Source organism: Mastigoproctus giganteus, chromosome 8, assembly GCF_048544385.1.
Source record: "Mastigoproctus giganteus isolate SK-2022 chromosome 8, ASM4854438v1, whole genome shotgun sequence".
Classification (NCBI taxonomy): domain Eukaryota; kingdom Metazoa; phylum Arthropoda; class Arachnida; order Uropygi; family Thelyphonidae; genus Mastigoproctus; species Mastigoproctus giganteus.
In genome coordinates this window covers 89124014-89146714 of record NC_143582.1, presented here as the reverse complement: position 1 = coordinate 89146714, position 22701 = coordinate 89124014, and the positions used below count along the sequence as shown (strand labels likewise).

The following is a 22701-nucleotide window of genomic DNA, read 5'->3' as shown; positions in this document are numbered from 1 at the left end:
TGGTTTCGGAGGATGGAGAGGTGTATTGAATGTAGAGGAAATTACTTTGAAAAAATTAAATAAACAAAGCTGTATTGCAAAACTTTCCTAGTACCCTTTGTATATATATATGTATAACAACTTGGTCGTAACAAATAATTAATATATAACTATAGTGGTACACGTGATACGGAAGTTGTATAAAGGGAACTCGTAGAAAACACTAGATACTGAAAAAATAAATATACGTTATAACTGTTTTGGGATATAACTTAAGGAATTAATTTTGTTTTGAAATTTTATTGAATAAATCGGAATCATGACTCAGACCAGAACAGCAAAGCAAAAGGCTCAAGCTAATGGGAGTTCTGTGGTTCAGGGGAGAACTGAGGGGGGCAGTTGCCCTCTGAATCACAGTCTTTTAAAATGCACTGTTTGCTTGATGTTTGCGGAGCAGTCGGGTACGGGACATGATACTGCCAAGGGGGATGTCTTTGTGTGTGCACGATGTAAGGAGTGCAAGGAAATCAGTCGACAGCTCAGCGTTGTTATGGGCCTTTATGAGAGCTTGAAGGACAGGGTGGATGCCCTCGAAGGAAATAAATTGAGGGGCCCATCAAGCTCTCAGCTGCCCACATCAACGCCAGAGCTTGCACTTGGTCATCAGGCAACACAGAGGCAGCCCCCTAGGCAGAATGCGCTGGTCCCACAGGAACTAGTAGTTGTTGGTGACTCTATTGTCAGGGAAACGGGGAACATGCTTTGTAAAAAGGATAGGTGGAATAGGACCAGGGTATGTCTGCCAGGGGCAAAGGTTGATGACATTGTAGAGCGGATATCATCTTTTAAGGGCACAAAAGGTGATATAGTTGTACACGTTGGCACTAATGATATTAAGAGTAGAAGACCAGCGGAATTACTTAGCAAGTACAGGTCACTGTTGAAAAAAAGCCGTGAATTAGGGTTGAATTTGAAAGTGTCTGCAATTCTGCCCAGACACGATAGGAGGGAGTATATAATGAGAGCCTTGTCGATCAATTCGGCCCTGGAGGGATTGTGAAAGGCTCAAGGGGTAGAATTTTTTTCAGCCTGGACTGTACTTGTTAACAGGAGAGATTGCTTCTACAGGGATGGGATACACTTAAATAGAAAGGGTGCAAGAATTTTTGCTGATGCTGTCGAGGCAGTGTTAGGTGGGTTGGAAAACTGCTAGTTGGGGGAGGATACAAGGACTAATAGATTAACAGTAGCCACTGGCAGAGGTGGAAGTGATTCTTGCACTGCTTCTATTGAAATGAGCAGAAGCCTGAAAAACAAGATGCAGGATATTTCAGAGACGGCTGGTAGTCATTGCGGTACAAGTAAACACATGGGTTGTGTTAGGATGGCTAAGAATAGAAACAGGTGCATGTATACCTGCGTGTACACCAATGCTAGGAGTTTGGTAAATAAATTTGATGAATTTGAGGTATTGCTCAAAACATCAAAGGCAGATATTGTTGGGATATCAGAGACGTGGTGTCACACAGATATAAGGAATGCGGAACTGGAATTTGGGGAATACAATGTGTATAGACAGGACAGGAGGGGAGGGGAGGGGAGGGGAGAGGAGGAGTTATGCTATTAGTTAAGAAACACAAAGTCCAAGGAAGTGAAGCCAGTCAACATCGATGGACAGGGCAGTGTCGAGTCAGTTTGGTGTGACATAAGCATAGGGAAATCAAAATTGAGAGTAGGAGTGTGCTATAGGCCTAATGACTCTGATGAGTATAATAAGATATTGTACAGGGAAATAGAGTGGGCCAGTAAATCAGAGAGTCTTATAATGGGGGATTTTAATTTCCCAGATATTGACTGGAATTTGTGGATTGGTCACTCGCACACTAGCAAGGCTTTTGTGGATTTATTGGATGATTGTTTTCTACATCAGCATGTTCGTGAGGCAACAAGAGGGAGCAATACTCTTGATCCCTAATACTCTTGATTCTTAATGCATGAAGAATCAGTAGTGATTCTTCATGCATTAAGAATCTGCAGATAAATGAACCACTAGGTGGCAGTGATCACAGTGTGTTGTAGTGGGATTTACTCAAGGAAGTAACTACCATCAGAGGTAAAGGGAAGGGTTTTTGTTTCCGTAAAGGCGACTATGATGGTCTGAGACAGTATTTAAATTCTATACAGTGGGACCAACTGATGATGTTACCAACAGCAAACTCAAAATGGGAAGCATTCAAGGAACTAATCTTGGAGGCTACCAGGCTTTACATACCAACTAAGAAATATTGTTCAAGGTTTAGGCCTAAATGGTTGTCAGATGAACTAATGAGACACGTGGCAGAGAAGAAAAATGCATGGGATACACACAAATTAATGGGTGACATGGAAGCCTATGATAGATATAAGTTGGTCTGTAACCAAGTCACAAAGGAGATTAGGCAGGCAAAGGCAGACTACGAAAAATCCTTGGCAAAGAAAAACAGGAAAGAGTTCTTTACCTATTTAAACTCAAGAAGGAAAGGGATGAATCAGATTGGTCCACTGGATATTGATGGTTCAACAGTTGAGGATCCTGCTCAGGTGGCTAACAAACTAAACGAGTATTTTGCATCTACATTCACACATGAGGAGTTATTCAGGAAGGAGAATGATGTAGGTAAAGTAAACATTAGCAGTGAGCTGGATGATTTTGTAATAACTGAGAGGAAAGTGGAGGAGAGGTTGTTGAGGATAAACATAAAAAAGGCACCTGGGGTGGATGGGATCTATCCAGTTATATTAAAGGAGGCAGCAAAGCAAGTAAGCAAACCCCTAGCCATAATTATGAGAGCTTCTTTGGACTCAGGGGAGGTACCCATAGACTGGAGATGTGCAAATGTAACCCCAATTCACAAAGGAGGATCAAAGGCTGACACAAGTAATTATAGACCTGTTAGTTTAACTTCTGTTCCAGGTAAATTAATGGAGGCACTGGTTAAAGAAGCACTGCAGGATCATCTAGACAAGAATTCAGTTATAGCTCAGACGCAGCATGGTTTTGTTAAGGGCAGGTCTTGCCTGACCAATTTGATTGGATACTATGATGTAGTCACAAAAGAACTGGATGCAGGGAATAACTTTGATATTATATATTTGGATGTTAGAAAGGCTTTTGAAACTGTTGCACATGGAAGACTGCTGCACAAATTGGAGCAGTGTGGCATTGGAGGCAAATTGCTGCTATGGATAAGGGGATGGTTGAGTGGCAGAAGACAGAGAGTGGCTGCTCAACGTGGACTAATGTTATTAGTGGAATTCCTCAGGGTTCAGTGTTGGGTCCGTTGTTGTTTTCGGTGTTTATGAATGATATTGATGATGGGATATCAAGTTTAATGTCCAAGTTTGCAGATGATACAAAGGTTGGCAGGGTTGTTAAGGACACTACTGACGCTACGCTGCTGCAACAGGATCTGGAAAGGTTGAACAGATGGGCTGAGAGGTGGCAAATGAAGTTTAACATTGACAAATGTAAAGTACTACATATGGGAAACAGTAACCCCAGAGCAACATATCAACTCTGCGGTACTACACTGACAGTGGTAGAGAATGAAAAGGACCTGGGGGTAATTGTGCAGGCAGATATGAAGTTCTCTGAGCAGTGCAGACGAGCTGCAAGAGTAGCTCATGGTGTCTTGTCAATGATATACAGGAATTTTTCTAGCAGGGATAAGGAGGTGATTATTCCCTTGTATAAGGCAATGGTTAGGCCACATCTTGAATACTGTATACAGGTCTGTAGGCCTCATTTCAAGAAGGATGTAGAGCTGCTGGAACGGGTACAGAGAAGGGCAACAAGATTAGTGAATGGAACAAAGGGTTGCTCTTACGAAGAAAGGCTTAAGTTTTGCAAATTACAGAGTCTGGAGACTAGGCACCGGCGAGGTGATCTGATAGAGGTGTATAAGGCTTTGAATGGTTTGAGCATGCTCAATGCCAATGGGATTCTTCATCTTGCTCAAAATAATCACCTCAGAGGGCATAAATTCAAATTGAGGAAGGACGGATGTCGGATAGATGTGCGGAAATTTGCCTTTGGCCAGCGGGTGGTTGGTTGGTGGAACCGACTTCCGTCACTTGTTGTTGAAGTTCATAGCCTAAACAAATTTAAGGCTCAACTGGACAGTATTTCGAACGAACGGAGGGGTGAAATGGGAGTGGTGTGGTTTTTTTTTTTTTTTTTTTTTGGCTGATGCTGAATAAGTAAAAAAGCAAATTATTTACAATTTCGGAGATGAAGTGGTACCTGAAAACAACCCAAATTTAAATCCAACTTAAGAAAATGATGGGACCCTGTAGAGACATTAAAAGGTTTTCCAAACTATTAAGAGGGAAGATGAAAGAAACAACAACTTTTCTGATAACTCTGTGATCAAGAACAAAGCACACATAATTTTCCTTTTCTATAACAGTGAATGGACTATCCCATGGTGAAGTGAAGGTATTCACATTTAAGAGTTTGGGAAGACAAATTCTTCTTGTATCTAGTTTGTGAACACAGACTCTTCTTGTGTCTAGTTTATGAAGAGCATTTTGTTGGTATTCATTTAAGGTTTTGCCCATTGCCGTAAAACTCCATCAAAGCAGTCTTATAAGTGATAGAAAAATACAGGTTTACCTTTGGTCGCCTAAAGAGTACTGAACCCTGGCTCTCAAAGTCTTTCTCAACAATTCCTGAAAGTATCAATTTTTAAATCACAACCATAATCACCTGTAAATTTCCATGGCAGAAATTACTGAAGCTTGAACCCATTCTCAAACTGAGTTGGTTTAAATCACGGCAAATAAGATAATCTCTTCTGCAATGGCATCATCCTAGTCTCAAATTGCAGGATGAAGTTCTAACCTAGGATTTTTGGTAGTAAAGAACTATTTAAATCTGTGCTTCAGGTAGGGTGATATTAATTTGAATTTCTCTATTCATCCGAGAACTGTACAATCACTGTTCTTGCTGTCTAGTTTCTACCTTCCTCATACAAAAGGTGATATCGTTGTACACGTTGACTCTAATGACATTAAGTGTAGGAGATCAGCAGATATACTTAACAAGTACAGGTCAATGTTGAAAAAAAAAAAGTTGCGAGTTAGGGTTAAATTTGAGTGTCTGCAATCCTGCCCAGACACAATAGGTGGAAGTACACGATGTGAGCCTTTGTCGAGGATGGGATACACTGAAATAGAAAGGATGCAAGAATATTTGCTGATGCTATCGAGGCAATGTTAGAAGGGTCGGAAAACTGCTAGCTTGAGGGGGATTCACAGACTAATAGATTAACAGCAGCTGCAGGCAGAGGTGGAAGTGATTCTTGCACTGCTTCTATTGGAATGAGCAGCAGCCAGGAAAGCAATTTGATGGGGATTTCTGGAACCGCTAGGAGTCATGAAACAAGTAAATACATGGGCTGTGTTAGAGTAACTAAGAATAAGAACAGGTGCATGTATACTTGCATGCATACCACTGACAGGATTATAGTAAATAAATTTGATGAATTTGAAGTGCTGGTTAAGACATCCAAGACAGATATTGTTTGGATATCAGAAACATGGTGTGACACATGTACAAGTAATGCAGAATTGTAATTTGGGGAGTACAATGTGTACAGAAAGGATAGCAGGATAGGAAGGGAGAAGGGGTTAAGCTGTTAGTTAAGAAACACATAAAATCTAAGGAAGTGCACAGATGAACAGTGCAATGCTGAGTCAGTTTGGTGTGACATAAACACACAGGGAAAACAAAAATGAGGGTAGGAGTTTGTTATAGGCCTAATGACTCTGATGAGTACAATAAACAATTATACAGAAATATAGAGAGGGCCAGTAAATCATAGTCTTATAATGGGGGATTTTAACTTCCCAGATATATACTGGAACTTGTGGGTTAGTCACTTGCACAGTAGCAAGACCTTTGTCGATTCATTGGATGACTGTTTTCTATATCAGCATATTAGATAGGCAACAAGAGGGAGTAACAATCTTTATCTGATAATTAGCAGTGATTATTCGTGCATTCAGAATTTACAGATAAAGGAACCATTAGGTGGCAGTGATCACAGTGTACTGATGTGAGATTTACTCAAAGAGGTAACTACCATCAGGGATAAAGGGAAGGGAAGGGTTTTTGCTTTCTTAAAGGTGACTACCTTGGTCTGAGACAGTATTTAAATTCCATATTGTGGGGCCAACTGATGATGTTACCAACATAAAATTCTAAATGGGAAGCATTCAAGGGAGTAATTTCAGAAGCTATTAGGCTTTTTGTTCCAACTAAGAAATAGTGTTCTAGGTTTAGGCCCAAATGGATGTCAGATGAACTAATGAGACTCGTGGCAAGAAGAAAAATGCACGGGATGCATATAAATTGTCAGGTGACACAGAAGCCTACTGATGTGGGATTTATTTACTTAAAGATGTAACTACTATCAGGGTTAAAGGGAAGGGTTTTTGTTTTCGTAAAAGTGACTACAGTGGTCTCAGAGATTTTTTTTAAAATACAGTGGGACCAACTGATGATGTTACCAACAGCAAATTCTAAATTGGAAGCATTCAAAGGTTTAATCTAAAAGATATTTCTTGGCCAAATGCCTAATAAACTCCTTCATACTCGTAGGCATTTAGCCAAGAAATATCTTTTAGATTAAACCTCATACACCATCAGGCATCTCTCATGTTGTGGAGTTATACTTCAATAACTGGGTTGTCACTTTTGCAAAACTGGGTACCTACACACCAACATTCATCCACCGAGGAGGAGCAAAAAAGCCTTTAAACTGTGCCGTCTGGGTAGAGGTATCCGCCAGAATAAGTGACAATAGTCTTCTCCATAGGTGTTGCATTAAAACTACCTTGGTAGTAGAAATGATGTGTGTGCATTACCCATGAATAAATAAACTCCTTCGTACTCTTAGGCATTTAGCCAAGAAATATTTTTTAGAACATAATTTGTTTATCCAAGCAGTTTTTTAAAAGGCTAAGTAAAGAATAAAAACTACTTCACACAGCCAGTGTTTGTTCTGAAAATAGTGAAACAATCCAAGTTGAAAAGTGGCACAGTCCAAGAAAGTTGAAAAGAAAAACACCTAGGAATATCTCAATGTTCTGTTCAATTAATGTAACTTTATCTCAATGTTCTATTCCAAAAAGGATAAGCAGAGAATAGTGCAAATCCCCATATGGGCAGAAAGCAGAAATGCCGTATTCCACATCAGAAAACCACATAGGTAGTATTTTTCAAATGAAGTTTATTTTCATTGGCAAACCAGCAGAACATATGTGATGGACAATAGAACATGCCTGCCAACCTCATGGGAAAACTAGCCATGGAAGGAAAGTAACTGTGTGGGTAGCCCTGTCAAGTCATGGTTTAATTAAACCATGACAGATCATTCAAACCTTTTTTTTGTACACTGGTTTTGGTCCATGCATAGTGTAAAATCGTTATCATGAGCATAACAACTGTAGGTATTTCTGTCCACCTCTAAATCCAAACTTGATCCAGCATGACTTTTTCTTGTGGGATTTCTGGAACCAAAATTGTTCCACCAAAACTCTGACAACTTAAGGACTTGAGAACCATGATCCTTCATTCTGATGTGAAATATGAAGACATGTAATCAACATCATTACAGATATTGGTGTATGCCTTCAGAGGCTTGTTTGTCAATATAGTTGATATATTGAGCATGTGGTAAAATAAGAATGTTTTCCAAATATGTAAGCATAAAAATTCATAGTTTGTAACAATTACTGAGTTACTTATGAAACATTTATATGTGTAAGCGTTTTGTACTCCACTCTTATGTTTTTAGACAAAAGAATGCTTTCAGTGAGCCTACTTTCAATTCTATTTATAAGTAAAAATATTTTAAAATTACCAATCAGAAATCCTGCTCTGGATCCATCCGGCAATAGAGTTTCATGCTGCTGAGAAGCATACACAACAGCCTCCAACTGCAAGGCCGAAAGCAACTTGCAATCTATAACTTCTTCAGGAATTGAAAGTTTGTACCATACATCTGGTGGAGGAACACTGGAGAGGGAACTAGTTTCTACTACTGGATCGGGATGCCGCTGTCCAATGTTTACTAGATAAATAAAAAGCATATAGAAAAAAATGTTAAGAAATCAGGGAAATAATAACTGGAATATCTTCAGCAGCTGCATAGTAATTCAACAGAAAGTATATATGATTTGTAATTTTGACTTACCATATATTTCTGCATATAAGTTTACCTTTAAAGCACTAAAAATCATCTAAAATTTCAAAGTTGACTTACATGCCAAATTTAAAATCCTAAACTTTAATTAAGATCATGTGCATATGGTTAGAAAAACATGAATTAATATCAATATATTAACAATTTATGACACAGTTTCATACAAATATACACTGCTGTTTACCTTTCAAAATCGAAGAATTTAATCACCTTCTTCATCAGACAAAAACAATTCATGAATTTAGTTGAATGTGATGCTTTTAAATTTACTTTGAGTTCTTGAAAACTAAACTAGCAATATTGTTGGGAACTTTGCTGCAGAGCCTCACGGACTCGCTGGACATTGTCAGGTGTATGCACTGTCTTTTGAGAACCTTCACGCTTCTTATCGGTGACTGAACCCATTTGTCGCCACTGTTTCACCCACCTTGATATCGTCCTTCGGTCAGGAACACAGAAATAGCGGTCGCTTCCATGGCACAATTCATGTTGCACGGCCATAACACTCTTCTCATGCACGTAGGCCTCCACAGCCTGAATATGCACCTGCACAAGCCAATGATTCGTGGTAACTGGAATACTTTTGTGTTCCAGTTGGACAAGACAAGTGGCACCACCACACTTTCCGATCTGCAGGGCCACTTGTTATTATACTATTTACCGAGACCCATCCTGTACAAACTCTGTTTATACAAAGTACGTGTATAAACCATTCCCCTATGATATGTAAATATATTCATTTATTACAAAATTTAGTTAATATGTATTACAAAGTTTGTTTTCACCCTGTGAGAAATAAATATTGTCATTTTGATTGTTTAATACAAATCTTGGCACAGTTGTCTGATTATTGCTTCTGGCCACCCAGTTCTCTGCTTCCCAAAGGATAGCACTGACTTGTTAGAATTTACTTTTGTGTAATACAAAACTGGTGTAGGGTAGCTAAAATGTAAGTGCACTCTGAAACACATTGTGAAAGATTAGCTGATAAATTAACAAAAGAATAAAAACAGTTTTTCTAAGTTGTTTATGTAGACTCCCTCACTCACCACAGGATTAAGGCCTGTTGCAATATTTACACCAGTTCAAAGAGAGTTTTGCTACATTACAGTATAATCTAATTTTCATGACATTTTATCTGAGCTGATGTCTTTTTTGGAACTTGTGCCTTTAAATTAATTTAAAGTTTGTTTATATTAAATCTCATCTAGCACTGGTATGACGACAAAATGTAAATGGACAGAATTAAACTGAAAATTACACAAGATGCTGATAGGATGGAACAAAGCAAAACGGACATTTCAAAGGAAAATACAACATTCCTTTATCTACATTATCTACAATACTGAAAACCCGAAAAAAACTACTAGAGCAGCGACAAAAAACAGGAAATGAATTCTTGGTGCAAAACACAAAGAGCTTGAAACAAAACTTTGAGTGGTACCAACAAATGCCTGTATCTAATTTGCCAATATCAGATCGGATTTTGTAAGCAAAGGCAAATTATCTAGCTCAGCAACATGGAATTAGCAACTTCATATGCAGCAGTGGCTGGCTTTAAAGACAGGAATAACTTGGAAAACAGGCCTTCACCATCAGGCCATATCACTATATAATCTCTAGTAATGACTGACAAACTGGTTTAAGTTAAATTTTATGTATAAGTATAGTGCGAAAGCATCAATAATACATAGCCAAATCTGAATGAACAGAATATTAGCAAAGCGGCATCGTTTTAAGTTATATCTCATATTGTGAATACCTTCACAACGAGTTGCCATGATATTGCACTACTTTGAATAAGTAACGCTTCACCTGAGGAGAAGACTAATGTTACTTATTCTCAGATGGTTAAATTTTATTAAAATAAATAAATACATAAATAAAATAAAAATATATATATATATCAATAAATATGCATAAATGGATGTGCTAGGTATACAAAGGGCCAGCAACTAGCAGGGTGAGGAAAATAGAAAAAGAAGTGTAGTAAATTTATGAAAGGTGACGAATGTTAAAATCATAGAGGTTATGATAAATTAAGAAAAATTATTGGCTGAATTACCAAGCCAATATAAGGTGGGGAACTGTGAAGGAAAATTAGTACATCAAAATAATAAAATGCAAATAAAATGGAAATAAAAATAAAAATTAACATGAAAATGTTATAGCTGTCGTCAGATATGTGGGGAACATATTTAGAAAATGTCGAATATAGGAAATGCAAATATGCATGATCTGATGTCAGCAGAAATAATTATTGATATGTGATCAGGTATTTCGTCAGGAACTACACTTGACCATGTATCAGGAACTGCGTTTCTATACTTGTCCATAGTAGTAGAAGAAAAGTGAATGGCCAAAACAAGTCATGATAAAGAAATTTAGCACTTTCTAATACAGTATGGACAAGGTAGTCCCAACACTAATTTATTGAGGTACAAATAATTTAGCTAAAATAGAAAAATGTTAAAATGAATATGTATAATTTATTGTAGGATTTAATTTTGTGTAGATAAGAAATCAATTTAGAACAAGCAAATGTTATAAGGGTGAGGTATTAAACTGAGCAAGGGGAAGGGAAAAAGGAGTTTTTTAAATAAATAAAGAAGAAAAATAGCAATAGAAGTAGATTAGTAGAACGTTCGTTTCACCCTCTTATTGCACTAATAGTTCAACAAACGGAAATAAATTACAAATAGACAGCAGAAAGATAAAAAGCATAGAAAAAGTAATTAAAAGAGTTTGCTGGGGTTCTGAGGCCCAACCATTTGGGCTTTGGCATTTAGCATTAGTAGAGGCATACGATGCAAGAAAGTAAGCTTAAGCAGCAGCAGCCAAAAAAACCACTCCCATTTCACCCGTTCGTTTGTTCAAAATACCTGTCCAGCTGAGCCTTAAATTTATTTAGGCTATCAACTTCCACAACAAGGGATGGAAATCTGTTCCACCAACCAACTACCCACTGCCTAAAGGCAAATTTCCGCACAACTATCCTACATCTGTCTTTCCTCATTTTGAATTTATGCCCTCTCAGGTGATTATTCTGAGCAAGAAGAAGAATCCCATCAGCATTGAGCATGCTCAAACCATTCAAGGCTTTATACACCTCTATCAGATCACCTCGCTGGTGCCTAGTCTCCAGAAACTGTAATTTGCAAAACTTAAGCCTTTCTTCATAAGACAACCCTTTGTTCCATTCACTAATCTTGTTGCTATTCTCTGTACTCATTCCAGCAGCTCTACATCCTTCTTGAAATGAGGCCTCCAGACCTATATACAGTACTTAAGGTATGGCCTGACCATTGCATTATACAAGGGAATAATAATCTCCTTATTCCTGCTAAAAAAATTCCTGTATATTACTGACAAGACACCATGAGCTACCCTTGCAGCCCATCTGCACTGCTCAGAAAACTTTATATCTGCCTGCACAATTACCCCCACATCCCTTTCATTCTCTACCACTGTCAGTGTAGTACCAAAGAGTTGATACGTTACTCTGGGGGGTTACTGTTTCCCATATGTAGCGCTTTACATTTGTCAATTTTAAACTTCATTTGCCACCTCTCAGCCCATCTGCTCAACCTTTCCAGATCCTGTTGCAGCAGCATACTGTCAGCAGTGTCCTTAACAACCCTGCCAACCTTTGTATCATCTGCAAACTTAGACATTAAGCTTGATATACCGGCGCCTCCGTAGCCAGGTGGGCAGGAGCAGCAGTGCATAGCACACGCTTCTTGATTAGACCAGGGTTCAAGCCCGTGACCACCAAATACGGAGGATGCGGAAAGGTCAGGGAATGACCACCACATATCTCTGGAGCAACACGGCCTTAGTTGTTAATGCTCCTAAAAACCAAATAACAACAGCTTGATATACCATCATCAATATCATTTATAAATTTATATATCAAAATTATTTTTGGCATTCAGTTCCTTTGTGACCACATAATAGTATCAAATCAAAGGTTTTCTTACTTCCTTTGCTGCCTCCTTTAATATAACTGGATAGACCTCATCCATCCCAGGTGCCTTTTTTTATGTTTAACTTCTCCTCCACTTTGCTCTCAGTTATTACAAAATCACTTGGACATTAAACCTGATATACCTATATCAGGTTTAATATCCAAGTGATTTTGGCATTCCCCTCATTGAATAACTCCTTAATGTGTGAATGAAGATGCAAAATACTCATTCAATTTATCAGCTACCTGAGCGTGATCAATAGTCAACCCATCTATGTTAAGTGGTCCAATCTGATTTATCCCTTTCCATTTAGAGTTTACATAAGTAAAGAACTCTTTGCTGTTTTTCTTTGCATCCTTTGCCAAGGATTTCTCGTAATCTGCCTTCGCCTGCCTAACCTCCTTTGTGACCTGATTACAGATTAGTTTATATCTGCCATAGGCTTTTGAGTCACCTGATACTTTATATGCATCCCATACATTTTTCTTCTCTGCCAGGAGCCTCAGTAGTTCATCTGACATCCATTTAGGCCTAAACCTTGAACAGTATTTTTCAGTTGGAATGAAAAGCCTAGTAGCCTCCAAAATTAAGTCCCTGAAGGCTTCCCATTTAGAATTCACGTTGGTAACTTCACCAGTTGATCCCACTGTACAGATTTAGTTTGTTTGTTTGTTTGTTTGGTTTTTTTTAGGAGCATTAGCAACTAAGGCCATATTGCTCCAGGATATGCGTTGGTCATTGCCTGATTTTCCGTATCCTCCGTATTTGGTGGTGACGGGCTCGAACCCCGGTCTAATCAAGAAGCGTGTGCTATGCACTGCTGCTCCTTCCCACCTGGCGTACAGATTTAAAAACTATCTGAGACCCAGTAGTCACCTTTATGAAAGCAAAAGCCCTTCCCTTTAGCCTTAATTGTAGTTACATCCTTAAGTAATTCCCACATCAGAAAATTCCCACATGTGATCACTACCACCCTGTGGTTCCTTTATCTGCAAATTCTTAAATGCATGAATAATCACTGCTGATAATCAGATCAAGAGTATTACTCCCTCTGGTTGCCTCTCAAACATGTTGCTGTAGAAAACAGTCATCCAATAAATCCACAAAAGTCTTACTAGTGTGCGTGTGACCAATCCACAAGTTCCAGTCAATATCTGTAAAGTTAAAATCCCCATCATAGGACATTGTTTGTTATTTGGTTTTTAGGAGCATTAGCAACTAAGGCCATATTGCTCCGGGATATGCAGTGGTCATTCCCTGACCTTTCCACATCCTCCGTATTTGGTTGTTGTTGTTGTTGTTTGGTTTTTAGGAGCATTAGCAACTAAGGCCATATTGCTCCGGTGCGGTGGTCATTCCCTGACCTTTCCGCATGCTCCGTATTTGGTGGTGACAGGCTCGAACTCCGGTCTAATCAAGAAGCGTGTGCTACGCGCTGCTGCTCCTTCCCACTGGCTACGGAGGCGCCATAGGACATTGTGATTTACTGGCCTATTTTATTTCTCTGCACAATTGCTCATTATACTCATTAGATTCATTAGGCCTATAACACACACCTATTCTCATTTTTCCTTTCCCAGTGCTTATGTCACATGAAACAGACTGAACATTGCATTGTCCACCAATGTCAATTGGACGCACTTCCTTAGATTTTATGTGTTTCTTAACTAACGCAGCATAATCCCTCCTCCCTTTCTGTCCTGAAAATTCCAATTCTGCACTGCTTATGTCTGTGTGACACCACGTCCCTGATATCACAACAATAGATGGCTTTGATGTCTTGACTAGCACTTCAAACTCATCAAATTTATTAACTATACTCCTGGCATTGGAGTACAATACTAGGAGTATAGTTACTCTAACATAGCCTGGGCGCCTCCGTAGCCAGGTGGGAAGGAGCAGCAGTGGGTAGCACACGCTTCTTGATTTAGACCGGGGTTCGAGCCTGTCACCACCAAATACGGAGGATGTGGAAAGGTCAGGGAATGACCACCGCATATTCCCAGAGCAATATGGCCTTAGTTGCTAATGCTCCTAAAAACCAAATAACAACAACAACATAACACCTAACACAGCCCATGTATTTATTTGTTTCACTATGACTCCCAGCAGTCCTGGAAATCTCCATTGCCTTGCTTTCCAGGCTACTGCTCATTCTAATAGAATCAGTGCAAGAATCATTTTTGCCTATGCCTGTGGCCAATGTTAATCTATTAGTCTGTGTATTTCCCCAAGACAGCAGTTTTCTGACCCACATAACACTGCCTCGACAGCATCAGCAAATATTCTTGCACCCTATCTATTTAAGTGTACCCCATCCCTGTAGAGGCAGTCTCTCCTGTCAACAAGTTAAGTATTTGTAAGTGTTAGTATAAAAGGGAGCTAATACCAAAAGCTTGTATAGAAATATATGTGTTAAACATGTTGATAAAACAAATCTAAAACGAAACCGAAAGTAAAATAAGAAAGCAAACGTGTACGATACCTGGAACATTTCAAGTAGTGCGAAGTGAAAACCAGTCTGGTGGGGAAAAAGGCAGAGAGATGAAGTGCATCAATTCAGTAGAGTAGCTGAATGCAAGCAGGTTTCAACCAAGTGAACAATATATTTACATATTAGAGCAATTTATAGCAGCAAAGCGGACTTAATAGTAAGCAGCATGGAAATTTAAAAAAGGCGGGAATGTAGTGACTTCTATTGTTGTATTTAGAATACAAGTGCATGGAGATAATTTATAATAAGCTTTGGAAAAAGTGAGAGATGCGATTGGAATAGTACAGCTTTAAATGTAATAAAGTCATACACGATTAAACATTACTGTGAATGTTATGTCAAAAACCATATACAAGTAGACCAAAAGATTGGGTTACTTTGTAATAAGCTGAATATTAAACGTATCAGAGAAAGAAAATACAAATTGTAAATATTTAAAGATATAAATAAATTGATAATCCATTCAAATTTGCATGCAGATACATCCAAGGAAAAATAACTGGTTTAAGTCCATGGAAAAGTAACATGGTGACTTGAGATCCTAATATGGTGTAGTAAAGGATCTAATATTAAAAGAACATGCAATAAGCCCATGAGTAATGAAACGATTCCAAGGAAACATTTAAAGTATAGAAAATAATAATTCAGTGTATATAAAATACACACATCCACAGGTAGTATTAGGTGTGATTTTCTGTGGAAATATAAGTAAATGCAACCAAGGAAAGAAAATCAGTAGACATTATATCCAATGGTAGTAGTTAAGAATCCAGTTTTGAAGTGATATAAATTCCAGGGATATAAATAACATGGAAATGGAAATAAAAAAAAAACCGAGAATACATAGTAATTCCATGGAAACATTTAAAACTAGAAGAAACCACAGGAAGCATCGGGTGTGAATTAACTGTGGAAAGAATTTGAATGAGACCAAGAAAAAGAATCAGTTTTTATGTTATATATATATATATATACACACACACACATACATATATATTTTTCTTGGTCTCATTCACCTTCTTGCCACAGTTAATTTACACCTGATTATTAAAATAAATACATATTCTGAATACATAAAATACAAATAATGACTGTTAAAATACATATTCATTTTAACGTTTTTCTATTTTAACTAAATTATTTATACTTCAATAAATTACACAGTGTTGGGACTACCTTGTCCATACTGCATTAGAAAGTGCTAATTTCTTTATCATGACTTGTTTTGACCATCCACCTTTCTTCTACTACTATGGACAAGTATAGAAACGCAGTTCCTGATACATGGTCAGGTGTAGTCCCCTGATGAAATACCTGATCACGTATCAATAATTATTTCTGATGACAGCAGATCATGCATATTTGCATTACCTATATTCGACATTTTCTAAATATGTTCCCCGCACATCTGACAACAGCTATAACATTTTCATGTTAATTTTTTTTTTATTTCCATTTCCATTTTATTTGCATTTTATTATTTTAATGTACTAATTTTCCTTCACAGTTCCCCCATCTTATATTGGCTTGGTAATTCAGCCCATAATTTTTCTTAATTTATCATAACCTCTAGGATTTTAACATTCTACAACTTCCATAAATCTACTACACTTCTTTTTCTATTTTCCTCACCCTGCTAGTTGCTTGCACTTTGTATAACTATCACATCCATTTATGCATATTTAATTCAATATATTAATACAACTTTTTAATACTACTTATATTTACTCTTGCATCCTTTAATGCTGCTTTGCATTTTTAGGTGCATCTGTCATACCTACCTATTTCTTAATTTTGCATTCACTGAAACCATTTCATCAACTGTATACCTTTTTCATATGTAACTCTTTAAACATTACCTTTATAGTTACATTGAATACCCACTTATATATATATATTTTTTTTTTTTTATTGCTTTTTATTTTTATTTATATAAATATTTTTAACTTTTATTTTAATGCATTTACTCTTTTATTTTATATCTGCTTCAGTATTTTATTTATGTATTTATTTATTTTAATAAAGTTTAACTTAAACCAGTTCATTGGTCGTTGCTAAAAATTATATAGGAATAACTTTGTTTTGCGCAATGTTTGTAGCGAGTCTGAATTGGTTGACAAAGAAATGGCTAGAGACTGGTTGTCAGTAGCGTAGCTACCCACTTTCGGGCTGGCGGCAAAGAACATGTTTGGGACCCTACTTAATTAATGAAAATTGCAAAAAAGAGGAGACAGCCAAAGATGCTGGGGCTCTAAAGGGCCCCAGCGTCTTTGTCTGTCTCCTCTGCTGGTTGTGCTCTGTACGGTCCATTCTTGAAAAATATGAGGCCAAAAAATATTTTTAATCTTGATGAGACAGGTTTATTTTATAATTTGCTATCAAACAAAACATTTGCTGTCCGATAGCGGGTCTTGTCTTGTCATGGTGGAAAATTAAGTACACAAACGTACTCACTGTTCTTTGTGCTGCAATTCAATTGGCAATACAAAACTACACCCACTTGTGATTGGTAAGTTTTCCAAGCCAAGATGTTTTAAAGAAATTAACCAACTTCCCTGTGATTATTAGGCGAATAGAAGTGCTTGGCTTACAGTCAATTTTTCAGTTTGGTTATCAAAAGTGGACAGATGAATGGCTTCAGAAAAAAAGGAACATTTTGATGATTCTAGATCGTTATACATCACATTCTGCCGAGACACTTGGCGCCTCCGTATCCAGGTGGGCAGGAGCAGCAGTGCGTAGCACACGCTTCTTGACTAGACCTGGGTTCGAGCCCATGCCCACCAAATACGGAGGATGCGGAAAGGTCAGGGAATGACCACCGCATATCCACGGAGCAATATGGCCTTAGCTGCTAATGCTCCTAAAAAAAAAACCAAAAACCGAGACACTTAAGTTGACAAATATACGGCTGCTGTTTTTGCCTCCAATATCATCAGTGTTATGCAGCCATTGGATCAAGGCTTTATTTATAACCCCAAGAGAGCATATAGAGCCTGCCTGATAAAGGTACTTTATCCGCAATATAGGAGGGAACAATTTGCAAACAAATTGGAATGTCTTGGATGTTATCCGTAATCTTGTTATTGCTTGGGACAGTATTGCATCAAGTGTAATAATCAACTTGCTTCAGAAATAGTGGCTTTGGAAAGAATATCATCGAAAAACATGGTCCAGCAGATGAATGTTATAGCAATATTGAGGAATGGGGGAATTTGAAAGAGCATACAGATTTTGTTGGCGAATTTTAAGAGTTTGCCAATACCATAAGAGCTGCTGAGCACCAAGCAAAACAATGATAATTATGTTTACCAATGAAAGAGAAGAAGCACATACATTGCCACCTAAAAATAAAATAAATAAAAAAAAAGATGCCCAAAAGGCACTGAGCATAATAGAGAATATTGGCCTGTAGTAGTTTGATAAAGAAACAACTATTGCATTTGATAATGTCTGTGTTGTAATTAAAAATGCATATAGAATAAAACTGTTCAAACAACATTGGATTCTTTCTTTAAATTAGATTAATTTATTAAAAAGTTAATGGTTTGTATGACTCCTTTTATATCAAGATTGTAATTCTTTTTACTATGATACTAAAATATTGTATATATCAAAATATATACTGTACAATATTTTCATTTCCGTTAATTGCTTTCTCTTAGTTTATCTTACAAATAAAATAAAATCTTTAAAAATTGTGTAATTCCTATTACTATTACAACAAGGCTTTTGTTGTCATTTTTTTATTTATTTTTGGTTTTTTTATTATTTTATTTTATTAATTTATTTTTTCATTTATTTTTGATATTATTCTCAGATATATAGTATGTAAATTTGATGAATTTGAGGTATTGCTCAAAACATCAAAGGCAGATATTGTTGGGATATCAGAGACGTGGTGTCACACAGATATAAGTAATGCGGAACTGGAATTTGGGGAATACAATGTATATAGAAAGGATAGACAGGACAGGAGGGGAGGAGGGGTTATGCTATTAATTAAGAAACACATAAAGTCAAAGGAAGTGAAGCCAGTTGACATCGATGGACAGGGCAGTGTCGAGTCAGTTTGGTGTGACATAAGCATAGGGAAATCAAAATTGAGAGTAGGAGTGTGCTATAGGCCTAATGACTCTGATGAGTATAATAATATATTGTACAGGGAAATAGAGTGGGCCAGTAAATCAGAGAGTCTTATAATGGGGGATTTTAATTTCCCAGATATTGACTGGAATTTGTGGGTTGGTCACTCGCACACTAGCAAGGCTTTTGTGGATTTATTGGATGATTGTTTTCTACATCAGCATGTTCGTGAGGCAACAAGAGGGAGCATTACTCTTGATCTGATTATCAGTAGTGATTCTTCATGCATTAAGAACCTGCAGATAAATGAACCACTAGGTGGCAGTGATCACAGTGTGTTGAAGTGGGATTTACTCCAGGAGGTAACTACCATCAGAGGTAAAGGGAAGGGTTTTTGTTTTCGTAAAGGCGACTATGATGGTCTGAGACAGTATTTAAATTCTATACAGTGGGACCAACTGATGATGTTACCAACAGCAAACTCAAAATGGGAAGCATTCAAGGAACTAATCTTGGTGGCTACCAGGCTTTACATACCAACTAAGAAATATTGTTCAAGGTTTAGGCCTAAATGGTTGTCAGATGGACTAATGAGACATGTGGCAGAGAAGAAAAATGCATGGGATACATACAAATTAATGGGTGACATGGAAGCCTATGATAGATATAAGTTGGTCTGTAACCAAGTCACAAAGGAGATTAGGCAGGCAAAGGCAGACTACGAAAAATCCTTGGCAAAGGATGCAAAGAAAAACAGAAAGGAGTTCTTTACATACTTGAACTCGAGAAGGAAAGGGATGAATCAGATTGGTCCACTGGATATTGATGGTTCAACAGTTGAGGATCCTGCTCAGGTGGCTAACAATCTAAACGAGTATTTTGCATCTACATTCACGCATGAGGAGTTATTCAGGAAGGAGAATGATGTAGGTAAAGTAAACATTGGCAGTGAGCTGGATGATTTTGTAATAACTGAGAGGAAAGTGGAGGAGAGATTGTTGAGGATAAACATAAAAAAGGCACCTGGGATGGATGGGATCTATCCAGTTATATTAAAGGAGGCAGCAAAGGAAGTATGCAAACCCCTAGCCATAATTATGAGAGCTTCTTTGGACTCAGGGGAGGTACCCATAGACTGGAGATGTGCAAATGTAACTCCAATTCACAAAGGAGGATCAAAGGCTGACACAAGTAATTATAGACCTGTTAGTTTAACTTCTGTTCCAGGTAAATTAATGGAGGCACTGGTTAAAGAAGCACTGCAGGATCATCTAGACAAGAATTCAGTTATAGCTCAGACGCAGCATGGTTTTGTTAAGGGCAGGTCTTGCCTGACCAATTTGATTGGATACTATGATGTAGTCACAAAAGAACTGGATGCAGGGAATAACTTTGATATTATATATTTGGATCTTAGAAAGGCTTTTGATACTGTTGCACATGGAAGACTGCTGCACAAATTGGAGCAGTGTGGCATTGGAGGCAAATTGCTGCTATGGATAAGGGGATGGTTGAGTGGCAGAAGACAGAGAGTGGTAATCAATGGACACTGCTCAACGTGGACTAATGTTATTAGTGGAGTTCCTCAAGGTTCAGTGTTGGGTCCATTGTTGTTTTCGGTGTTTATGAATGATATTGATGATGGGATATCAAGTTTAATGTCTAAGTTTGCAGATGATACAAAGGTTAGCAGGGTCGTTAAGGACACTACTGACGCTATGCTGCTGCAACAGGATCTGGAAAGGTTGAACAGATGGGCTGAGAGGTGGCAAATGAAGTTTAACATTGACAAATGTAAAGTACTACATATGGGTAACAGTAACCACAGAGCAATGTATCAACTCTGCGGTACTACACTGACAGTGGTGGAGAATGAAAAGGACCTGGGGGTAATTGTGCAGGCAGATATGAAGTTCTCTGAGCAGTGCAGACGAGCTGCAAGAGTAGCTCATGGTGTCTTGTCAATGATATACAGGAATTTTTCTAGCAGGGATAAGGAGGTGATTATTCCCTTGTATAAGGCAATGGTTAGGCCACATCTTGAGTACTGTATACAGGTCTGGAGGCCTCATTTCAAGAAGGATGTAGAGCTGCTGGAACGGGTACAGAGAAGGGCAACAAGATTAGTAAATGGAACAAAGGGTTGCTCTTACGAAGAAAGGCTTAAGTTTTGCAAATTACAGAGTCTGGAGACTAGGCACCGGCGAGGTGATCTGATAGAGGTGTATAAGGCTTTGAATGGTTTGAGCATGCTCAATGCCAATGGGATTCTTCATCTTTCTCAGAATAATCACCTCAGAGGGCATAAATTCAAATTGAGGAAGGACGGATGTCGGATAGATGTGCGGAAATTTGCCTTTGGCCAGCGGGTGGTTGGTTGGTGGAACCGACTTCCATCACTTGTTGTTGAAGTTGATAGCCTAAACAAATTTAAAGCTCAACTGGACAGGTATTTCGAACGAACGGAGGGGTGAAACGGGAGAGGGTTTTTTTTTTTTTTTTTTTTTGGCTGATGCTGAATAAGCTTGCTTTCTTGCATCATATGCCTCTACTAATGCTAATGCTAATGTATCAAAAAAAAAAAAAAAAAAACCAACCAATGGTAAAATTTTGACACTTTTGGGGGACCTCGTTACTACAAGCCTTATTATTACAAAGCATGAAAATTTAGGTTCCTTGAACTTTGTATTAATGAGATTCAACTATATAATTATAATGAAAAATTTCTAGCTTACACTTCGAAGGCATATACTCAGCATAAGTCTCTGCATGACCTAATTCTTCTTCCTCCTCCTCTGGCTCTTCTACAGGAGTTGGTGCTAAATTAGGCTGAAAATATTAATTGCAATGTAACAAATGTGAAATTGTATCAAAGAAACATATAATCATTACAGCCAGTAATACATTAACATGGGGAAAAGCAGAAAGCCTATCTAAAGTGTAATCACATTGTGTAGAAGATACTTGCAGATACAGGAGGGGGTAATTCCATGGTGAGGTAGCTATTCTGAAATGTATTCCCTCCTCTCTAAATCATATGGACTTATCCACTATATCCTTTTGCTATTGGGCCCCTTCTAGCCTTGTGTATAAAGACACCTCTTAAATGCAACCCTGGTCTTGGCTATGAATACAGGGTACATCATACCTAATTTTTTTTTTTTTAAAATGAAGTATTCATAATCATCATAGTTTAAAAAAATAAAGAAAAAATACATAATAATGCCAAACAGCCGAATTATTCTTCACTTTTATTTCCATGCATCCTCATAACTAATCATTCTAAATTAACTAAAAATTAAATTTAATTACCTCATGGTAATTAAATTTAATTTTTAGTTAATCAGTAATCACTGAATATAATCAGATCAAAGGTATTACTCCCTCTGGTTGCCCCTCGAATATGCTGCTGCAGAAAATAATCCTCCAAGGGTTTTTTTGCTTTCCTATCTGCCTTTGATGTCTTGATGAAGTGTGGATCAGGATATCAAAGGCAGATTTTGTTGGGATATCTGAGACATGGTGTAACACAGATATAAGAAGTGCAGAATTAGAATTTGGAAAGTACAATGTGTACACAAAGGATAGACAGGGTAGGAAGGGAGGAGGGGGTTATGCTATTAGTTAAGAAACACAAAATCTAAGGAAGTGCATCCAACAGATGTCGGTGGGCAGTGTAATGTCGTGTCTGTTTGGTGTCACAAACACTGGGAAAGGGAAAATCAGAGTAGGAGTAAGTTATAGGCCTAATGACTCTGATCAGTAAAATGAACAGTTGTGCAGAGAAATAGAATGGGCCAGTAAATCAGAATGTCTTGTAATGGGGGCTTTTAACTTTCCAGATACTGACTGGAACTTGTAGATTGGTCACTCACACGCTAGCAAGACCTTTGTGAATTTATTGGAGGATTGCATTCTAGGCTAA

The 22701-nt window shown here is 37.8% G+C and overlaps 1 protein-coding gene across 1 annotated transcript in view; it reads right to left on the bottom strand.

Annotated features, from left to right (window-relative positions):
* LOC150081707 (protein strawberry notch homolog 1-like) overlaps window positions 1–22701 on the bottom strand; it is a 438163-nt gene that overhangs the window by 310389 nt on the left and 105073 nt on the right. Inside the window, exons 4-5 of the mRNA XM_090378817.1 lie at window positions 21512–21605; window positions 7887–8096 (exon numbers count right to left, since the gene is read on the bottom strand). Of these exons, the coding sequence (XP_090234943.1) occupies window positions 7887–8096; window positions 21512–21605 (304 nt within the window). The remainder of the gene's footprint in view (window positions 1–7886; window positions 8097–21511; window positions 21606–22701) is intronic.